The sequence below is a fragment of the Manis javanica genome, chromosome 1, assembly GCF_040802235.1.
Source record: "Manis javanica isolate MJ-LG chromosome 1, MJ_LKY, whole genome shotgun sequence".
Lineage (NCBI taxonomy): Eukaryota > Metazoa > Chordata > Mammalia > Pholidota > Manidae > Manis > Manis javanica.
The window spans coordinates 28,394,666-28,416,756 of record NC_133156.1 but is presented as its reverse complement, the minus strand read 5'-3'; the positions used below and the strand labels follow the sequence as shown (position 1 = coordinate 28,416,756).

Genomic DNA, 22,091 nt, shown 5'->3' with positions numbered 1-22,091 from the left:
CTGTCCTGGTCAATCTAGCTAGACTTCTGTCAATTTTGTTGATCTTTTCAAATAACCAACTATTGGTTTTGATGATTTTTTTCTATTGTCTTATTTTCTTAATCCTTGCTCTAATCTTTGTTAATTCCTTCCTTCTGCTTTCTTTAGGCTTAGTTTGTTCTTTATTTTCCACTGCCTTACGTTCAAGGGTTGGATTATTGATTTGCAATCTTCTATTTTAATATAGGCATTTAACACTATAAATTTTCCTTTCTTGTGTGTACTGTTGTTTAACTTCAGGAGTGTGGGGTTCAGCCACACCCTCCCCACCCACACTAAAGAGGCTGGAGTGAAATAACCAGGTCTACAGTCAGGGAGCTTTCACTGGGTCTTGCTATTGGCACTTACTAGGTGACCTTGGTTAAGTCCCCGCCCTTCTTGGGTCTTAGCTGTTTGTTATCTATAAAATGAAGGAGCTGGCCCACAGCATCTCCAGGCGCCTTCTAGTCTAACTGACTTAGAAGGCAGGCTCACTTCTGTCTCATCACTGTGTAGTGGCCTTCGTAGTGGACATCTGTTGTTTCTGCTCAGTACCTCTTCCTTTCCTATGGCAAAGGCACCCTATTTCCCTTTGGAGCGGCACCCCGCCCCATGTTATATGTAGGCCTTTTTTTTGTGCCACAGACCCCTCTGGCAGTCCGTAGAAGCCCTCCTCAGATTGATGTTTTTAAATGCATAATACAAGCTACATATGGTTTCAAATAAATCAATTATATTGAAATAGTTACTAAATGATAAGAAAAGCATACTTGTCATAAATACTTCTTCATTAATACATTAGGTGACAAGGTCTAGTTGGTTAATAACTATCATAATTTTAAAATATTAATGAAAATAAATATTTTAAGATATCAGTGATGATTATTTACAATAACCAAGATATGGAAGCAACCTAAGTGTCCATCAGTAGATGAATGGATAAAGAAGATGTGGTACATATACACAATGGAATATTATTCAGCCATAAGAAGAAAACAAATCCTACCATTTGCAACAACATGGATGGAGCTAGAGGGTATTATGCTCTGTGAAATAAGCCAGGCAGAGAAAGACAAGTACCAAATGATTTCCCTCATTTGTAGAGTATAACAATGAAGCAAAACCGAAGGAACAAAATAGCAGCGGACTCACAGATTCCAACAAGAGACTAGTGGTTACCAAAGGAGAGGGTTGTGGAGGGTGGGTGGGTGGGGAGGGAGGGAGAAGGGGATTAAGGGGCATATACTTAGCACTCACAATATAGGTGGTTCACAGGGAAGGCAGTACACACAGAGAAGACAAGTAGTGACCCTATAGCATCATACTACACTGATGAACAGTGACTGCAAAGGGGTGTGTGGGGGGGGACTTGATAATATGGGTAAATGTTGAAACCACAATGTTGCTCATGTGAAACCTTCATAAGATTGTATATCAATGATACCTTAATTTTAAAAAATGAAAATAAAAAAGATATCAGTGATGACTGGGATGTGATTTATGTTGGAGACAAAGGAATAGGTACTTTTAATTCTACTGTGATTTGTTTGCTACATTCATAACAGAGGGAAATGCTAAATTTCAGTTAGAGGTTAGTGAAAAGAGAGAATCAGTTTTTCCCACTTAAATTCAGGGTAGCTTATTAAAAATCCTTGATTAAGAAGCTGCTTGATTCCTTGATTTAGTGAGCACTTAACACAGTACTGGTCAATCAGAGCAGAGATTAGCCCTGGCAATGGGCATATGAGTCAAAATGATACAGTCAGAATAAATCTGACTTTTGCTGATTGAGTGGACTTCTGCTGGACAACTGAGACAGTTCCTCCTGTTGGGGTTGCCGAAGAGGGTTGGATTTAGGCTGGAGCATACAGCTTGCCTTTATCAGGAGAGAACCTGCCTCACAATGAAGCCAATACTGAGGAAAGCAGAGCTGAGAAGTCAGCATCTGCATCTTCCTGGCAACATTCCTCCTTTTAATGTGTTAATTAAGGAAGCCAATACATTATTTGTTAAGGCTGGTTTGAGTAGGGTTTTCTATTCATTGAATCCAAAGCATTCACAACTAATATAGTCCCACAAAGCTTAGCAGAGTGCCTGCCACAAAGCAGGTTGCTCATGAAGGAATGATGAATGAATTTCAAGCAATGTAGCAACATGATTAATATTATTTACCAAATTCATTTACATAGATCTGGCTTCGTTGTGTATGAAAAGATGAAGAGTATACCAAAGTGAGCATTCCAAAGGCTTTTGTTGGTTGAATGAATAAAGGAATTCATCCATTATCATTGTTTTCTATCTCTAGCTTTGCATATCCTTCAGTGATGCAACCAGGACTGCAAGAACACCTGGAGAGCACAAGTTTAGAATCATGATGGGCCACCAGTTACAAATTAAGTCTATGGCACACTCACACTGCAGGACACCATGTAGACAAATAAGACAATCTATATGTACCTATATGGAAAGACCTCCAAGACACATTAAGAAAGAAATCACAAAACAGTGAAGGGCTGTGTGACCTCAGCCACATTCTTCCATCTGCACAGTAATTACAGTACATTTTATTTTCATTAAAAACAAAATCTCCCAAATAAAACTTTGAGTTTCTCTATGTACATGAGTATGTAAAATAAAGGAAAATAGAAAGCTACTCATGAAATACTAACAGTGGGCATCTCTCAGGAGGGAGTGTTATTGGGTGGGAATTGTCACAGAAACTTGTTCTTTCTCTGTACTGTTTTCATTTTTCATACAAAGATAAAATGATTATGGGTCACTTGTGTAATTTAAAGTATTTTACAGTGAAAAAATAATAAACAGCTTTGACAAGAAATGAAATATTCCCCTTTAACCTGCTTTTGTTTTTTCTCTGAGGTGTCTGTCAGTATTCTCAGGGTAGCTAGAGGGCAAGGCTGTGCTCATGATGCTCTGCCACACTCGTGATGCTGTGCCCATGATGTCATGCTGTGCCCATGATGTCATGCTGCACCTGTGATGTCATGCTGTGTGCTCTATAACTTGTCATGCCCTTTCTCTGTGACTCTGTAGTTCTGGCTGCTCGAGGAGCCAAGGCTATCGCACCCCATATAATATGTTCCTGGGGTGGCCTACTGACCTGGATTCTCCTCTCAGTTTCCTGACTCCAACTGCCTCTGCTGCCAAACTGCTCATGGCCCAGATGATTTCGCTTGCAAACGGGAGGGGAAATCAGAGCATCTCACAGTCAGGGCAGAGGCCCGGGGGGAGATGCCTATCCGAGGCATGTTTGGGATAGCTGATCCAATCCAAGCCCGTCGCGGGTGGACTGGGAATCTGAGTCACAGAGTGGAGAAGAGATTTGTCCACATATGAGTTCAGTGCCAGAGTGAGACTCCAACCTGATTCCCAGTTCAGAACTCATTTTAGAGAGGGTGCCAAAAGTTCCATCATCCAGCCATTCTCCAAAATGTTCCTGTTACAATGTGTATCTGTTACTTAAATAACACATTTAGAACCCAGCAACCTAGTTTATCAGAGAAGCTGTAGTTTAGTATAGAAAACAGATAGCAACTTACATTTAATTTTATTTATTGTAAAAACAAAATTGTAATAGCACAAATGAAAACATTAAAAGACATCATTTCTGCCATTCTAATGTTTCATTTGTTCATATTTCTTATGTTACTGTAACATATATACTTCTGTGAACATTTATATATATGGCTATGATCATTTTGTAAATGCTTTCATAATCTTGTTTCACTTAATGTTATAGGTGTTTCCCCATACATTTTCCATATGGCCTCCACCTTCTTCACAATATTTCATCATGTAAATAAACTTTCATATAACTACGTCTTCATTGGTTTGTTTTTTTTTTTAGCTTAGTTTTATTTTTTGTTTTTGAAGAATACTTGTAAACCACAAGGAAAACCTAAAAAAACAAAGCCCACCTAGCTGGCTGAGAAAATAGGCTTGGCTTAGCAAGATGAAATTTAACAGCAATTAATGTTTCTCTGACCTTGTTTCCAAAACATGGCATGGACAGTACTGAGGAGACATAACTTAGCTGGGGCTCCCAGCCTCAGCTGTGCCCAGCACAGTTCCTAAGGGTGTGTGTCAGGGGCAGGGTCTCAATCTCTGTGATCTCCTTAAAGGACTGGCAGTGAGTGTCCCCAGCTGAGGCTTCAGATGGTAACGATAACTCACCTTCTCCCAGGATTCATCCCGTTGTGCATCCCTGTTTGCTAGAGTCACCATCCAAACTTCAAGCCCCAAGTCTCTTCATCCCACCCAGCTCTTAAATTCTCAGTGGGAGTCTATCACCTTCTCCTTCCAGCTCTCCAGACCCTTCCACCAGAGCTTTCTTTTTTTTGGTATCATTAATATAAAATCACACGAGCAACATTGTGGTTACTAGATTTTCCCAATTATCAAGTCCCCACCACATACCCCATTACAGTCACTGTCCATCAACATAGTAAGATGCTATAGAGTCACTACTTGTCTTCTCTGTGCTTTACTGCCCTCCCCATGCCCCCCGCCATGTTATGTGTGTTAATCGTAATGCACCTTGTTCCCCTTCTCCCTCCCTTCCCACCCATCCTCCCCAGTCCCTTTCCCTTTGGTAACTGTTAGTCCATTCTTGGGTTCTGTGAGTCTGCTGCTGTTTAGTTCCTTCAGTTTTTGCTTTGTTCTTATGCTCCACATATGAGTGAAATCATTTGGTACTTGTCTTTCTCTGCCTGGCTTATTTCACTTAGCGTAATACCCTCTAGCTCCACCCATGTTGTTGCAAATGGTAGGATTTGTTTTCTTCTTATGGCTGAATAATATTTCATGTGTATATGTACTACATCTTCTTTATTCATTCATCTACTGATGGACACTTAGGTTGCTTCCATTTCTTGGCATTTGTAAATAGTGCTGCAATAAACATAGGGGTGCATATGTCTTTTTCAAACTGGAATCCTACATTCTTAGCATAAATTCCTAGGAGTGGAAATCCTGGGTCAAATGGTATTTCTATTTTTAGTTTTTTGAGGAACCTCCATACTGCTTTCCACAATGGTTTAACTACTTTACATTGCCACCATCAGTGTAGGGAGGATTCCCCTTTCTCCGCATCCTCACCAGCATTTGTTGTTCCTAGTTTTTTTTATGTTGGCCATCCTAACTGGTGTGAGGTGATATCTCATTGTGGTTTTAATTTGCATTTCTCTGATAATTAGCGATGTGAAACATCTTTTCATGTGCCTGTTGGCCATCTGAATTTCTTCTTTGGAGAAATGTCTCTTCATATTCTCTGCCCATTTTTAATAGGGTTATTTGCTTTTTGGGTGTTGAGGCATGTGAGTCCTTTATATATTTTAGATGTTAACCCCTTGTTGGATATGTCATTTATGAATATATTCTCCCATACTGTAGGATGCCTTTTTGTTCTGCTGATGGTGTCCTTTGCTGTACAAATGCTTTTTAGCATGATGTAGTCCCATTTGTTCATGTTGTATTTTGTTTCCCTTGCCTGAGGAGATCTTCATTGTTCTTATAAAATATTTCAAACATATAGAAAGGCACAAGGAACAATACACTACAGAGATTTAACAAATGCTGATACTTTAAAAATACTTTTGAGATTAAACAAGAAAACCATTACAGATATGTTGGAAGTTTCTTCTGCACAACATAGGCTAATCACCCAGAAGAAGTTACATAACTTGTGAGATCCAGTGCAAAATGAAAATGCAGGGACCTTTATTGAAAAATCACTATAAATTTCAAGACAGTGACACCAGAGCATTCAAGCAAGCCCGTCCTTTTAAGTACAGGGCCAGGGTGATTGCATAGTTTGCACACCCATGAAGCCATCTCCTCTCACTTTACTAAAATTGATCTCTGTCTTTGCTGTCCCATGTATATGATTTTACTTCATATATTGGTATTAACCAACATTATGGCATGTTATTTGGCATATTTTAAAATATTATATAAGTGGCATAATACTGTATGTATCCTTAGGCTGCTTGCTTATCTCATTTGTTGTTTTTGTGATTTACCTTTGTGGATTCATGTGGATATTACTGACTTTCTCTATTGTCTAACATTCCATTATGGCCTTACCATGGTTCATTTTTTTAGACTCTCTCTGTTTTTACTATAATGAACAATATTACAGTGAACATGAGTGGACATAGTTCTCTGTGCACATGTGTGAGCTTAGATCTATCTGTAACTAGGGGGGAATCAAACTGCTCTGTCTTACTACATGCTGAGGTTATTGCCAAGGTTTTGCTTGGCATTCGTGTTGTCCCCACATGGGTCTCCTCTCGGACATCCCACAGTCATCAGAATATCCATTCAGGAGTCTTCCTCCCAAGTTGTCTCACCTCTAAGACCCATCATCCTCTGAAGCCAGAAACTGGGTGTCTTGTCCTTTCCCTATAACTCTCCCACCATTTCTTACCTATGACCAGAGCCTATTGATTTCTGCTTTAAAATACAGCTTTAATCTGTCCACTCCTCCACATCCCTCCTGCTACTTCCATTGTCTTGGCTCAGGACCCCACCTTTCCCCTAAGATCTTCACCCAACATTTCCAGCCTCCAGCATGCCTCCTTCACTGAAGAACTTATTACACTCTAGAAAATTGCATGTTGATTTTTCTCTCCCCTGTCCCTGTGGAGATTGGAGCTATGAGTTATGTAAGAGCCAAGACTGTATCATGGCTCCCACTTGGTGGCCTGTAGTACAGTGCCTGGCACCCAGAAGGTTCTAAAAATATTTGTTGAATCAAAGTATAGATAAACATCATGCTGTAGTTTTCCCATTTTTTGAATCAGACCTTTAGGATAATGTCCCAGGAGCAGCATTATTGATGATTTAGGATAATGATATAGAGTTCAAAGTCCTTTGAAATGAATTTGACCAACACAAAACTCTAGGTCAGCCAAGGTCCCAAAGCCAGTAAGGGACAAGAGTATGAAGAACAGGTACTCAGGTATTCCTGCCATCTGCTTGCCTTATTAGATAGGCATACTATGTTGCCCTTTACTGTCAGGTGACTGTTTCTTTATATATTGCTGTTCTGGTCTATCTAGATCTAGATATAAAATAACCTGGTAGCATTTACATCTCTGCTAAAAACAACAACAACAAACCACCTCACATCTTTGGGCCTTTGTTTTTCCATCTATCAAATGAGCATCTATCAGATCCTAAGATCTTTTTGTTCTGCGAGCAGTTGGGGAAAAAGCACATCTCTCTTCCCATCCTGCTTTTTCATTCCCATGCTTTGTGCACAGTCACTCATGAGGCTGAGGAGGGTGAACATAAAACAGCCCTTGCAAAACTAAAAACAGTAATAGCTGAAGTAACAGCCTGTTGAGTGCCCCCATCTGCTGATTTTGAAGCCCTTTAATCATTGTAGCAAATGAAAGAGAAAGTGATCTAAATGCATCCCCAGAAGTGCTGGTGAGTTCATAGGTTAACCCTGCAGGAAGAATAGGACATTGGTTGACACTAAGAAATACCTTGTTCAGGATGGACTTTCCCAGTGTCAAAGCTCCCCACCTCCAAGTTCTGAGACCCTAGAATGACACCATCTGGGTGCTCTTTCCAAGTGCTCAGACCTGAGGAGATGTGTCCCATGGAAGTTGCCTGAGCATTTTGTAGCACCCTGTGTATCCTGCGCCAAGGCTTTTAGCCCTGGCTCTGCCGCTGAAGGGCTGTGTGACCTCAGCCACATTCTTCCATCTGCACAGTGAGGCAGTGGATAACATGCTGTCCACTGCCCCTCCGCAGTTCTAAAATGCTTCATTGAATGGAAGGTGGAGATGGCTGTCAGACTTAACAATAAAAAGCAGACACCTTTTTAGCTCCTCTCAGCTTGAGTTCCTGCCCCTGGACAGGTGGAAATAGGTTTGTTTCTGGATCCCTGGCCTGGGTCAGAACCACAGAGTTGTAGGTGGCTGGCAGGAAGCCTGAGTGATTATCAAGATGCACGTCCTATCTCCTTCACTCATTGAACAAACATTTACTAAGCAGTTATGCTGAATAGAATGTGGGCAGGGATGGCAGCTGTTGTGTTCACTGATTTATCCATGTGTGGCGGCTGACACATAGTAGGTGCTCATTCAATATCAGTTGAATGATGGGTGTTTCCTGCAGCACAGTCATCCAGGGGAGCCTATTAAATGAAGACTCCTGGGCCCACTGCAGACCTACTGACTTGTCTTCTCTGGTAACAAGGCCCTGGTGACTGTCATACCCTCCAGAGTTTGAGAACCATGGCTGTCGTGTCTGAATAAAACATTCTTCTATTCTTAGGAAGGAGAAAATGCTGAGGTTTTTACTTTTGAGCGTTTGTCAGTAGATAATATTCAAGTTAAATAGGTTCATTTTGCTGGAGCCATTTCCACGGAGCCTGAAGGAGTCTGGGTTTTGCCCAGGGTGTGCATAGGGCAAACTTTCACTAATCTTGGGAGAGGCAAGGCCAATAAAAAGGCAGAGAAGGTAGGAGTTGAGCCACATGAAGTCCAAGTCTAGCACTATTATTGCCTTTTATATGGAAGTCGTAACATAAGAAATGTGCTACCATTCCAGCTTCTTGGGAGTGGTTAAATACTGTGAGGTTTTTCTCAATTCCCTTCAAGGGTCTGTGGTTTGGGTCATGCACAGATCTGGATTTGACTCTGATGTGTCTGTAACTGCTTGAGCTTGGGCTAATCACTTTAACCCCTTTTAAGCTTTAGTTTCCTGAGTCATAAAATGGGCATGATAACATCAACTACTCAGGGTTGTGGAAAGAACCTGGGAAGATATAAATGCAACATGCACAGTACAGAAAAGCTGCTAAGTTTTGGCTGATACCTATAAATTGCTATATATCTGGGGTGGAGGGTTCAGTAGAGGTTCACTTATACTAGCTCTTTTATTTTACAGATAAGGAAACAGCCTCAGAGAGGGAACGAAATTGCACAAGATCATCTAGCACCTTAGGTTTCCTGAGGGCTAATATCAGTGGAGAACTTCAAATTCCTCCTTGGATTAGAGAGTGCAATGAGGCTGACACTCTGAGTGGCCTGTGATGAGGGAGTCCCTGGAATAAGATGCTTTTGAAACAGAAGCTAGATATTTCAGGTGGGGTGGGGTGGTCTTCTCACCTGAGTTTCTTGTCAGCCAGAAGTCATTCTGAGGACACAGTAATTAGTAAGAAAGTCCCCAAAGCTGGGCAATTTGTGGATTTTTCTATCAACACTGAAGTTGTAAAGACAAAAACCTTTGGGCAAGCACTGTTGAGGCCTTCGCTGGGAGTCCTGAGTGATCCTGCAGCCCTGCAAGCCCAAGGCTGGAGATGGCTAGCCTCTGGCCTAAAAGGGGCACAACACCGGTCAGAGGGCAGGCTAGATCTGGTAGGGGCATCTCTAGAAACTGTCCCACAGGGCTCTGACTCCGGTGTCCATGCAAGCAGCAGGAAGGTGGGGTCTTAGGAGAGTTCAAGTCCTTAGTGCTACTGTTGATGATGTTGGCAATGAAGGGGATGAAGAAGAGTGAGGATATGTACTTCCTACCTGCAAGGCAAAGGGCCAAGCAATTTATTGTACATGTATTGTTTCATGTAATCCTCACAAGATCTCTATGTGGAGGAAACTGAGGATCAGAGAGGTTAAGTAAATTATCAAGGGCACACAACTAGTGAGGACCGGGATTCAAATTCTTATCTCCTGTAGTTCATTGTAGCCAGCAGTTTGCAAGTGCAGGAGGAAGGGACAGTGTTACTGGCCAGCGCCTTCAAGGGGCATATATTTTATCCCCATTTTTACAGACAAGGCAACAGAGTACCATAAAGTTTAGCATTTTCCCCATGAAGTCAGGCACTGTGCCAACACTTTACATATATTATCTCTTTGATTATCATAACAACTCTATGAAGTAAGTAGTTCTCTGATCCCCATCCGTGTAGATGAGGAAACTGAAGCCTGAAACTAACTGACTTGCAGGGGTCCAGGCAATCTGACTACAGGGCCCATGCTTCTAACTTCCTGAGTTGCCCAATACTGGGACAAGACGCAGCAGGGCTGGACCAGAACCTGGGGCTCCTGACTCCCAGATTAGAGCTCCAAGGCTAGATGTAGGCTCTCAGTTGGAATTCATTGTTCCTTAAAAGCACTCTGGCCTAAAGCCCAAAGAGTGAAATCACGCCCTGCGGTTCTGGGAACCTCAGACTGGAGAAGGAAGCTCTTGCTCTGGTGTTCAAGTCTGAGCAGGTGTACTAGGGACTCTCCCTGTTTCCCTCTGTGGCTCTGAGGGACCCCTTGCATGGCAGGCAGGGTGGGGCATCCCTGGAGTAGAGAGAGGGTGGGGAGGTGGGTAGGCATGCCCAATAAAACAGGCCTAAATCTTCCCGCCTTCATACCTTATTCAGGTAGTGCCCTCACCTGCCTGGCAAACAGCAGGGCATGGTGACGAGAGTTCAAGGTTGGAGTCGGGAGGCTTGAGTCCTGGTTCCGGTGCATAGAGGCACTCACTGTATGCGCACTCTTGACTCTAGGCAGTCCCATCTATATGATGTGTGATGGTGGTGGAGTGAGGGTAGGTCAAAAATCACCCAGGTTTTATAGGTAACACATTATTTATTAAGTACTATGTGCCAGGCACAGGAGACATAGCAAATGCAAAAGGAGATTCAAGCTTTGCTTTCATGGGTCTTAGAGTCTAGTAACTCTAACTCATGAAGATCAAATCTTTACTGAAACAAATGTAAAATGCGAACTATGACCAGTGTTTTAAAGGAAAGGCAATGGAGCCCAAGATGGTGGGGGCCCGGGGAGAGGGTGGGCGCTGACAGTCTGAAGGGCGGTGGGGAGGGGAGCCCTGAAGATGTGGTTACTAGGTGACTGGTAGGCAGGGGGTGGCGTTCTGCGGGTAGAGGTCCCTCGTGAGATGGCCCATCCCAGTGGGCCAGGGGAAGCCAGCAAGAGCCTGGCCACTCCAAAGGGTTGTGGGCTGTGGTAAGGGAACTCATTGGCATTTTTTGTTTCTGTATTTTTTTTGTTTTGTTTTTTTGTGGGGTGGGGGAACAGTGGAGTGAAGGGAGGCTTGAGAGAGAAGGAGGTGGTCAAACTTAATGGAACATGGATCAACGCATCTTTCAAGGAAAAGATTAAAATGCAACCCCCTCCGAGGAACCTTCCCTGATTTCTCCACTTCAGAACTATGGTATCCCTCAGTTTCTGTCCTTGAAGCCCTGGTTGAGAAACTCAAGAAGGGCAGTCAGACCTGGGATCTGTAATTCCTGCTACGGAAGGTCTTCAGCCTTCCTGGGACTCAGTTTCCCCAGCTGTGCCGTAGCAGGTTGTCTCGAAGGACCCGCCCAGCGCTAACGCAACGTGATTCGCTCTGGCAGGAGCAGGGGGCTGCCCGCATTGCTGCGCAGGCATCCGGCTGCCGGCTGGGGCATCGTCACCCAGCTGCGGGCGCTTTTCTCCGAGCTAGGGGCTGCAGGTAAGGATCGCGGTGCCAGACGTAACGCAGGGAAGCGGGGGCGCGACCCCCGGCCTGCGCAGGCACCGCGCAGCCCCGCCTCCGCAGCCAGCGGCCCTGCGGCAGCCCGGGCTGGAGCTCCGCCCTCCGCCTCCCGCCAGCCTCGCTCCCTCCTCCCGCCTCCCCCGGCTGCTTGCTCGCTTCCTCCCCCGGCCGGCTCCGCGCTGACTCCGCCGCACGCTGCAGCCGCGGCTGGAAGATGGCGGGGAATGACTGCGGCGCGCTGCTGGACGAAGAGCTTTCCTCCTTTTTCCTCAACTATCTCGCGGACACGCAGGTACGGCTAGCAGGGGCGGCGGGCCCGGGGCCAGAGGTGCTGAGCTGCAGGGGTTGCTGCCTCAGCCGCGGAGGCCGGGAGGCAGCAGTGGGCGCATTGGGGGCTGCAGAGTACCTCTTCCATGCGCCCTGCGATGCGCTCCGTCACGGAGGCAGGGAGCTATAGGCCCCCCCAGAGCATGCCGGAACGTTGGGGACGCCTCTGCCGCTGGAGAGGGTCTCGCTTTGGTCTCTTGGAATCCGCTCCCCCGCCGACGGAGCTGGTGTGTATCGCGCTTTCTTGGGGAGGTGGAGCGGCGCCAAGCTGCGAGGGGACCCTCAGGCTGGCTCTGGGTGCTGGAGGCGCGCCCTCAGACTCCCGGCACTTGCTGCCGTACTTTCACGTGGACTTGGGGCCCCGGCACAGGCGCCTGCCCCCTACCCCAGAGTCCCCTAGTGCTCCAGTCTCCGGTACCCCGCGTGCTGCTTCTGGCCCCCCGCGGCTCATCACTGGCGCCCGCAGAGCAGAGTTTCCTGCCAGTTGCCTGCTGTGGATGGACATAGGGGTCTGCGGGGCACGTGGACGTGCTGGCGGGGATAACACCTTCCTGGACCCCCCCGGGGGGGAAAGGTGGGCAGGATGACGGCGGTAGGACTGTTTGGGGGCCCCTGGGTCCCCCCGCGGCGTGCGGCCCCGGTGCACGCTCGGCGATGCTGGGGGAAGGGAAGGCGAGGCGGCGTTCCGGGCTCTGGCTGCTCCCTGGGAGCCCCTCCGGCGACCCGCGCGTGACAGGAGTGGGTGCTCTGTTGCGGTGGAGTGGGGAGAGAGAGAAAACTGGTGACTCGGAGACGGGAACTAGGAGTACTGCCGGGGCAGGCAGCCGGCGAAAATGCCTGCGCTAGTCGTGCGCGCCCCCCACCCCCTTCTCTGGTTTTTCCTATCCCAAGCCTGTTGCAAGAATAAAGTTTGGCCCCATACTTAAGGCTTTTTCTCCGGGCGCCCAGCTGCGGGTAGCCGGGAGGATGGGGATGCAGCGGAGCCAAGAATGAGACCCCGGATGCGGGCGCACCCCTGGGCGCGGAGAGGGGCCGCCGTGCGGAACCGGGCGCGACTCGCAGGGGCTGCTTTGGTACCTGGAGTAGGAACGCCGGTGCCGGCTCATTTTGCATAACACTGGAAGGGAGGGGGAGCGGGATGGGGAGGGCGGGAGGTGGGAGGGGAGAGAGGGAAACTTTGCTTCTTGTTATAATCGGCCTGTCTTTGGGCGGCAGCAGCTGTCATGGGACTGGGTGGGCGGGGAGAGGTTTGCAAGCTGACTTTGCGGTGAGACGCGACTTGGAGGGGACGCAGCAGCGGAGACAGCGCCGGGCGGCTACTCCCGGCTGGCTGCTGGGACCGCGCGGCGTGGCGGGGTGTTGCGGAGAGGAAGCCCGCCGCGCGCGGGAGAAGGCCGGCCCCTTGCCGGCTGCAGACGTCCTTGCGTCAGGGAGTCGCGGGGCCGCGTGGTCGGTGGCAGGCGTGCTTGGGGTGGGTTTGGGGCTGGGGCGGAAGGAGTTTGGTGGCGCGTGATCTCTTTTCTTCTCAAGGCCGTGTGTGTGTGTGAGGTAGTGTGTGTGATACGCGGTCTGCGCGCTCGTGTGTGTGTGTGTGTGTGTGTGTGTGTACGCCGCGCGCGCTGGGCGCGCACCTTTTTACCTCTTACGAAACTGCAGTGGAGCTCCCGCGGCGGTCACCGGGCGCCGTCCCCAGCTCGGAGCCCGTGTTTGTTCTGAAGGCCGGTCCCACCTCCAGCCTGGGGCTCGGCGCTTCGGATGCGGGCGGGGCCGAATTGCCCCTAGGAAAGTTCTGTCACTTACCTGGGGGTATCTCCAAAACTCGGCTAAGACGAGGGAGGCCTGAAATAGCTGGAGACTTGTTAAGGGACCCATACCAAGAACTATCCCTTCGGAAAGCGACCCCAGATTTTAACTCCATCTTCAAAACTCTCCAATAATTATTTGCCCATTTAGCCGCCCGGCGGGCCTACCCAGCAAGAATATTTCACCCAAAGAGACTAGAAAATTGGGTAATCAGGTGTCAGCTGGAGCAGTGCAGTGAAAGTTAATCTGGGACGTTTGCTTTTTTTATTTAACCACGTGACAGTCTGAGGCTCTTTCTGGTGATCTTTGCCGGCCCAACTTGGGAAATGTAATTGATAGGGGGAGCTTTGCAGACGCCCCTAGAAGGCTCAGAGAGCCCGGCCGGAAGAGGACCTGGGCGGGCCATCGCGTGCCTCCTCATTTTACAGCTGGGGATAGAGACTGCGAGGGGTGAGCGGCTTGGGCAGGACCACGCAGCCAGCGGGTGACAGAGCTACCCAGGGCTCCTGACTCCAGGTCCTGTGTGTCACCTCGAAATAGCACTGGACTTGGAGTCAGAAGGCCTGAGTGGAGTCGCCTTCCCCACCCTCTGGCTGGGTGACCCCAGAGCAAGCCATTTTTAACTCTCGGAGCCTCCTGTCCTCCATCTGTCAAATGGGGCTGGTGGTGGTGCTGGCAAGAGAAGCCTACGGTGAGGTGTAGTGGGGGTGAGCACTGTTTGCCTGTGAGATGTCTGAGTGTTCTTGCGACTCCCCCTCCTCCTCCAGACTCACCCCCTCTCTCCCTTCCCCTCCTCCATCTCCTCCTTTGGAAGGCTTGGGGAAAGTGAATAAAAAGGTAATTTATTGTCATGATCCAAAAGATTGCTGTCTGTTGGCTAATCCAGAGATAGAGGGAAGATAGAGGCAAGACTTGTGTTTAGAAGACTTAACTTTTACCCATTCGGGCCAAAGTTCAAAAATTCAGCAGACCAAGGATTGTGAAAGTTTCTTGGAAAGGTTTGGGGCATGCATCCCAAAGAACTCTGGGTTGGCTTCACCTTTGTCCAAGCTGTGTCTCTTGCCTGCAGTGAGTGGCCACCTGCTCTAGCAGGCCTTCGTAGCCCAGCTTGCCCTGCTTTCTCCTTTGGTTTTCATAGTCTGTGTTATACAACTAAGCCCTTTGTGTGTGAGTTCTGTGTCCCAGTAAGATTCTGGAACTAGAGTTGGGCCTTCCATCTCGTGCCCCCATGGCACCTGTCACCATGCTGAGTTCCTTTGCTCAGCTCTTGGCTAGGCACAAGATTATAGACAGGGGAAGCTCCCTAGGCTGGACAGGGAGACAGCTGGGCAGCAAGTACTGGGAGAGTGGAATGTCGAGGGCTTCAGCTGGGGGCGGTGACTTAGGCTCCAGAGGCCGCATGGTAGGCCCACACTGAGTACGGGTTGTTTGAAGCTGCGGGGGGGGGGGGGGGGGACATCAGTGATAGATACCAAAGCATTATAGAGTTGGCAGGAATTTACAAGTCATGTGGTCTAAAACCCAAACCCTTATTTAAAAATATTTAATTATAGAGCTGTTAGAAAATACTGGCAAAACATAAAGAAAAAGATTGAAAATAAGTAATCTTACCCAAAGATAACCAGTTACTTTTTATATATATTTCCAGACTTTTTTTTTCCTGTTGGTTCCTATTGATTATACCTTTTGTACAAAAGGAGTCATTTTTTATATACTAATTGTAACTTGAAGTCACACTACTGTAACTTGCTTTTTTTGCCTTCTAAACAGTGTGCTATGACTGCCTTTCCACATCAGTAAACATGCTGCTCAGTATCTTAATATCTGAATGGTTATGTAGTATTTCATTGAGGGTTGAACCAAAATGTACTTAATCAGTCCTTCATTGTTAGTTGCTTAAGTTGTTTATAACTTTTTTTAACTGTAAGCTGAAATAAATATTTTTGCATATGTCTTCTTTCCTTCATTTAAATGCCGAGAAGTGAAATTACTCTGTCAAAATAACTATGCAGGCACTTGGTAAAAGCATTTCTGGATTGCCTTCTAGAAAGATTGTGCTAATTTACACACCAGCATTGTGTGGGAATGCCTGGCTTCCCATACCCAGATGCCTCTTGGTATTTTAATTGTTTTTCATTTTTCAGTCTGTTCATCAATAAATTCTATCACTCTTATTGTTTTAATGTGCATTTCTTTGATTACTGGTGATGCTGAACCTTTTCCCCATATGATTATGGGCCATTTGTGGTTCTGTTCTGTGAGATGTCATGTTTGTGAACTTGGCCCATTTTTCAATTGGTATCCTATTCCCTCATTGTTCTAAAACTGGATGTGAGCACCTGGAAGGGGCCTTTGCCACCTTGAGAACTGGGAAAATGGCTTGAAGTCCTAGTGTTCACTTGCTGATTCTGGAAAGCTGCTGCCTCTGTAGCCCCTGAAGCTGGAGCTAACTTCTTTCCAAGCCAGAACTCTAACCACCGTAGGGGCAGGTCAAAGGGTAGCCTTGGCTGGGTGCATTTTCCCACCCTTCATCTGTGCAAGACCAGGGCAGTAAGTTCACCTGAACTCAGAAGGGGACATGTTTGCTTGGTTGTTTACCAGGAGCCTGGGCTTGTCTTTACTAGGGCCTGTTGTCTGGTGCTAATGGTCAGGATGCCTATGAAACCCAGGAGGCAGTGGCCCAGCATCCGGGCCCCCGGGGCACCTATTTCCCCTTCACTTTGGGGCTCTTCTCTCCCCAGCTGGTGCAGGCCAGCCAGAAGCTCCACGATTGCCAGGATGAGTCACTCTTTTCCTTGTCTGTGGAATAATACAGGGAGTACTGGTTTGAGTCAGAGGCAGCCTTGCAGATGGGGTCTTGGGGCTTGGAAGTGAGGTCATAATAGGAGCCTTGCAGTGCCAGCGGCTATCTCCTCCTTCCATCGTTTTCATAACATATATTGCACATTCTCTGTATGCCACGTATTCTGCTGAGGTTTATATTCACATTCTTATGTGTCATTCTCATAAAGATTCTAAGTGTAGGTGCTGTTGTTATTCCCGTCATACAGATGAGGATTTTACACCTTCAGAGAATTCACCGACTTGTTGAAGACAGCTTCTCTGCACAAGCTTGTAGTTGGTGGGAGAGCCAGGATCAGTGGGCAAGCTTCCCCGACTGCTTTGACCCCAAGCTCTGCAGACAGGGCTACTCTCTGTTTCTGTTTCATCATTGTGTTTTAGTGCCTTGAGTAAATGAAAGCCCATTGTATAGAGAGAAGAAAGACTCATAAAGCCCTCTGCTTCTCTAGGCCTCAGTTTCTCAATCTGTGAAATGGGGGTAGTAGGTCCTAAGTCTCAGGGTTGAGAATTAAATAATATACTTAAAATGAGCAGCAACTTGCTGCTCACAAAACTGAGTTCTTCTTTCTGAAGCACTTGAGAAGGGCAGGATCAAATACAGTGAGAACTCCTGTCCATGTAATCTTCTTTATGCAATAAAGGGAAACAATTATTGGTGTGTGAAGGTAAAGGGGACCCAAGTAAAGTCACATGGGAGAGAATAAGCAGGGTCATTTCCAGGCTCTCTTCCTCCAGGGTAATCGAGTGCCTCAGTCCATCCTGTTGACCATCCGCTGGTACAGAACCAATTGGATTGCATCGCTTTTGGGGACTGCTGTCCTCTTCAGGTCTAGGGCCCTGTCCGTTCATGACCAGTTCCTGCCCTTACAAGAGTGCGCGTCTTCTGTTACGCCCTCGCTCATGCATCACCTGTGCTCCCTGGTACTTCTAAATTAAAACCTAAAGTTTAACCTGATATGTAAGAGCCATTTATGTACTTGAAGTTGGAGAGTTAGGCCCCTGGCGTTTTCCTGAGTTGTCTGCTCTCCCTTGGGGAGGACCCTGTTGCACCCCAGAATAAGTTGTGAGTCTTCTTTCTGGGAGCAGCTGCCTCATGCCATTGTTTTCTGTCTATTCTGTCTTCGTTTCCACCGTTTCCATTACTTACCCCACAAGACCCAGCTCCCATGCCATTGTTTCGATAGCGCCTTCTTTCCAGGCCACAGCTGCTCTGCCCCAGTGTAGCAGTGGACACTCACTTTGAAGTCAGCCTCCTTGGGGCTGAGTCCTGGTTTGCTGTTTGCTGGCTCTGAGACCTTTGGTGGGTCACATAAACTCTGAGCTTCTTCCATTTTCTCATGCGTAAAGATAATGATAAATAGTACTTCCCTTATAAAGTTGTTGCAAGGAGTCAATGAAAATCAAATGACAAAGTGGATTTAAAGCACTGAACACAACGCATGGCATATAATCACCAAATAATAGATAACATCTTTTCTAATATAGGTCACACTAAGTATTATCATTTAGAAAATCACTCCAGATGGTTAAGCTTCACCAGGGCAAGCATTTTTGTATGCTTCATTCACCACTTTTTCTCACAAGTGCCTTAAACACAGTAGTCTTCAGAATCCTCACAGAAACCAGTACGCTAACCTGTGAGCCTCTTCGGGGCAGCCACTGCTTCTCATTCTGTGTCTTCAGTCCCTGTGTTCCTGAGAAAAAGAAATGCTGTGGAGTGACTTGGAGTATGCTCCCCGTACTCCGGCCCCACCATTTTCATGGATTCATAGCCTGCCTGCATGTCAAGCCCATGTTTGTACCTGTCCTCTCTGGAAAGTCCTTTAAGCAAACTGCATCCACCACTGACGTGGAGGGTACTGCATGCTGTCCTCTGGCATCTGTGTGTCTCCACAACCAGGCTGACAGCTCTGGGAAGGCAAGAAATAGTACTTTTATCCTGAGCCTGCATTGTGGTTATTACCCATTAAGTAGATGAGTTTTTGAGCAGTATCTATGTGATTAGGTGTCAGGTTCTCTGAAAAGAACTTCGTATTTTAAACATTTTACTATGGAAAATGTCAAATATAATGCGGAAGGAGCCAGTGGCAGATGGTACAGTCAATCCCCATGCCCCTGTCACCCAGCCCAAGCTGTCCTGGACCCACAGCCACTCTTGTTCATCCACCACATACCACATCATGTCATCCGTGATGGCTTCAGTGTATCTGCGAAGAGACTTGAGAGTACTCTTGTACGGGCTTCTCCCCATAACTACAAGGTTGGTTCTGTTTTCCCCACTTTAGAAATGATAAAATTGAGGTCACTCAGGGTCTTGGAGCTAGTGAGCATCTAACCTGGGATTTGAACATTGGCCTCCACTGTTCCTAAACCCCAGAGGCCCCACCTATTCCCCTCGCAGTTAGCCCCAGGTTTTCTCATTAGGTGCTGAGGACCATCCAATGAGGGAGACAGGTTGTGGAATCTGAAGCCCAAGTTCACAGAACTGAGAGGAGGGGCCTGGCCCGAGGTCACACAGCTGGCTGGGCATGGAGTCCACAGGCTCCTGGTGGCAGTTGGACTCTTGGGCTCCTCACCCTGCCCTTAGGGCAGGGATTGAGTTGCAGCCTAGGTGTGGAGTAGGAGACCAGAGAGACTTTTTTACAAATGGGAGGGCAAAGTCTTTGATTAATTATCCCCAAAGGCTGTAATTACTACTTAGTCTTTTAGGTAAGAAAACCAGCATTGGCCCTATTACTTGTCTGGGTGGCTGAGAGGGCTTGAATCCTAGGATTGGACTCTGCTTGGGGCAAGGCCTGCAGCCTTGGCTCAGATTTCTTCCTGCCTCAGTTTTTTCATCTAGGAAATGGGACTGATAATAGTAGATTATTTTAAAGGGTTTAGTGAGGACTGGTTGATTGGTTGGACTAGACTCTAAAGTGTTGAGAAATGCTTAGTCAGTTGAAGCCATTCTTAATGTTAAAAAGACATAAATAGAACGCAAACCCTGCTTTTTATCTTCCCCCTGAACTCTAGGTTCTTGGTCCTATTGAGGCCCTGAGGTTCCTCTTTCAGAGTATGATGTTTTCCTTTCCCCAGACTCCCGGGGGAACTAAAGAGGAATTCCATCTAGTCTTAGCAAAGTACTACAATATGGACTTTTAGGGAACCAGATCCAGTTAGATGACACTTGAAGAGAGAAGACATATCCAATAGTGCTTAGAGCTCTTGGTTTTGGAGCTTAACTGCCAAGGGTTTAAAGCAGGAGTCTACCAGTTACTAACTGTGTGACCTTGAGAATTCTTAACCCCTGACCCCAGCTGCCTCATGCAAAATTGGGGATAATAATAGTATGCTCTTAGGATAACTACAGAGGGTAAGTAACGCTGGTAGCTTTGCCTGCCATACAGTGGGCACTCAACAAGAACTGGCAGCCACTGGGATGATGAGAATGACAATGGTGGGAAAACACCAAGGTAAAGGTGAGCTTTCAGGGAGGTGGGGGGTGCCTCAAAGGTCATCTGACTCAGTACCCTTACCTTGATGTGAGGAGAGAGGCTGGAAGCAGACCCGGGGATGCCTTCAGATCGCCCAGCAGAGGCAGGACAGGCCTCCCAGCTGCTCTCTGCTTGGGCAGGGCTGGCTCTGCAGAGCAGGGACTCAGCTGTCTGGGATCCACTGTCTGGGAACTCAGCCGGGCGAGCCCTGCCTGCCGGAGACAGATGCTCCCCAGTAGCTCTGCAGAGTGTTTTTCCCTTGTGCTTGCCTGGCAGAACACAGGCATTTAGCAGAGGGAGATCAAGAAGATGTTAAAACCAAGCCCTGAGCAGTGGCAGCAGCTGGCCCAGGAGTGGCTCCCTGGTGTTGCCATGGCAAACGGTCTTGGCAACATGGCTGCTTGAGCCTTTATTTCTGGCCTCAGGCTCCTCACAGGGAAGTGTGGTACCCAGGACACTGGGAGGGCCCTGCCTTGGCTCCCTGACACCAAGGATGACCCAGCTTCCATGCTGCTACGATCCCAGGCCACAGCATCTGCAGGCTCCCACTGCATGATGCAGAAGCAAGCTCCTGGGTATGGCATTCAAGGCCTCAAATGCCCGTCCATCCATCTGTCTCTCCATCTACTCATCAAATACTGTGAGACCATGAAACACTGTTTCCACAGCTGCAAGAACAGAACAACACAATCCTAACATGGACCCTGGTGTTAGGTGTTCCCAGTCTGATTTCATCTTTAACTATATCTTTAAACAATAATGGTGATGAGAACAGTTAACAACTGCTAACCCTTTCAAGTAATTACTCTGCCTGACCCTGTGCTAAATTATTCACACGTAAATCACATCTAATCTCAGAGGAGCCCCATGAAACATTCCCACTGTTGATGCCCATTTTACCATTGAGTAGACTGGCCTGCCGTCTCTCCCCATCTCCGGCAGCTCCCAGGCCCAGCTCCAGGGCTGCCTTCCTAATGCCCATCCCCCAGACGTGGTCCCTGTTTGCTCTGTGATCCCCCAGTCTGCTGCAGACACCTTGTGTGCTCCACCTTCCCTTTGCGTACTCTGTCACCCTAATGAGTTTATATCTGCCCTCCAACCACCCCAGAACAAAATGAGGAAACTGGCTAAAGGAGGGAGCTTTGACTGTCTTGGTGGGGAGTCAGCAAAGGTTTTCATTAGTATTGCTATTAGTAACGGTAATAGAAAAGAGCTAACATCTCGTGAGTACTCTAGTGGCCAGGTATTAAGCTGGAACCTCCAGGTGCATCACCTTGTCTAATCCTCAGCTACGTGGGGAAGTCAGTACTATGACAAACTGGAAAACTGAGGCTGCAAGTTCAGTGACATGCCCCGCATCACCCAGGCAGATGGTGAAAGGCTGGGATTTGAACCTAGGTCTGCCTGGTTTCAGAGCACACAGTCTTAACTGCTGCACTGTGACTACTCTGGCCGAGCATGTGGAAAGCACTGGAATGGGGTGATGGGTGGCGGCAGTATGCACCTGCCCTTGGCCTCAGCTGTGGGGCTCAGAAGTGAGTGGGATGTGGGAGAGAAGACACAGAGTGAAGGGGCTCAGTGGTGTCCCTATAGCCATGAGTGGGGTGCAGAAGAGGATTCGCTTTGGGGGAAGATCTGTATGGGGAATAGACATCCGTTTATCCAGGGCCCACTGTGTGCCAGGTTCATCCCCATCCTAGCTTTCCCTGGAGCCTCGTTAAATGTGAAACTCCTCTCCCAGCCTGGGATAACCCTTGTTGATGTGTTTATTCTTCACTGTTCTCTCTTCTCTACCCAGTCAGGACTGGGGCTCCCTAAGGAAAGGGACCTCATCAGGCTGGTTTGCTGTCAAATCCCCCAGAGCCTTAACGGTTTCTGGCACACTAAACACCTTGTCCTTCTGGCATTACTGAGGAGTAATGTGTGCTCGCAATAAGCAAAAGTTTATAGGAAACTATGAAACTTTCCCTGCTTTTGATGGACATCCTCTTTTAGACGGCAATACCAAACAGTATTTCACTCTTCCTTGCTCTCCCCCAAAAATGAATGAGCAAATGCTGTTAGATCTTTAAGGAAATCCACTAACCATTTGCCTGGCCGCACAGACCCCTGCTCTAT

At 47.3% G+C, this 22,091-nt stretch overlaps 1 protein-coding gene and 1 long non-coding RNA gene across 7 annotated transcripts in view; one reads left to right on the top strand and one right to left on the bottom strand.

Annotated features, from left to right (window-relative positions):
• Positions 1–10,636: 10,636 nt before the first annotated feature.
• PPARGC1B (PPARG coactivator 1 beta) overlaps positions 10,637–22,091 on the top strand; it is a 122,088-nt gene continuing 110,633 nt past the window's right edge. For 3 of the 6 annotated variants that reach the window (XM_073230791.1, XM_073230813.1, XM_073230823.1), the window contains exon 1: positions 10,637–11,818. In XM_073230791.1, the coding sequence (XP_073086892.1) occupies positions 11,741–11,818 (78 nt within the window). In that variant the 5' untranslated portion in view covers positions 10,637–11,740. The remainder of the gene's footprint in view (positions 11,819–22,091) is intronic. The other 3 variants (XM_073230802.1, XM_073230814.1, XM_036994069.2) reach the window with 2 other exon arrangements.
• On the bottom strand, positions 11,812–14,587 carry LOC118967564 (uncharacterized). Its single transcript, XR_012128925.1, has 3 exons — positions 13,728–14,587; positions 13,493–13,631; positions 11,812–12,600 (listed from the first exon to the last, which is right to left on the bottom strand). It is a non-coding gene; the product is annotated as an uncharacterized lncRNA (long non-coding RNA).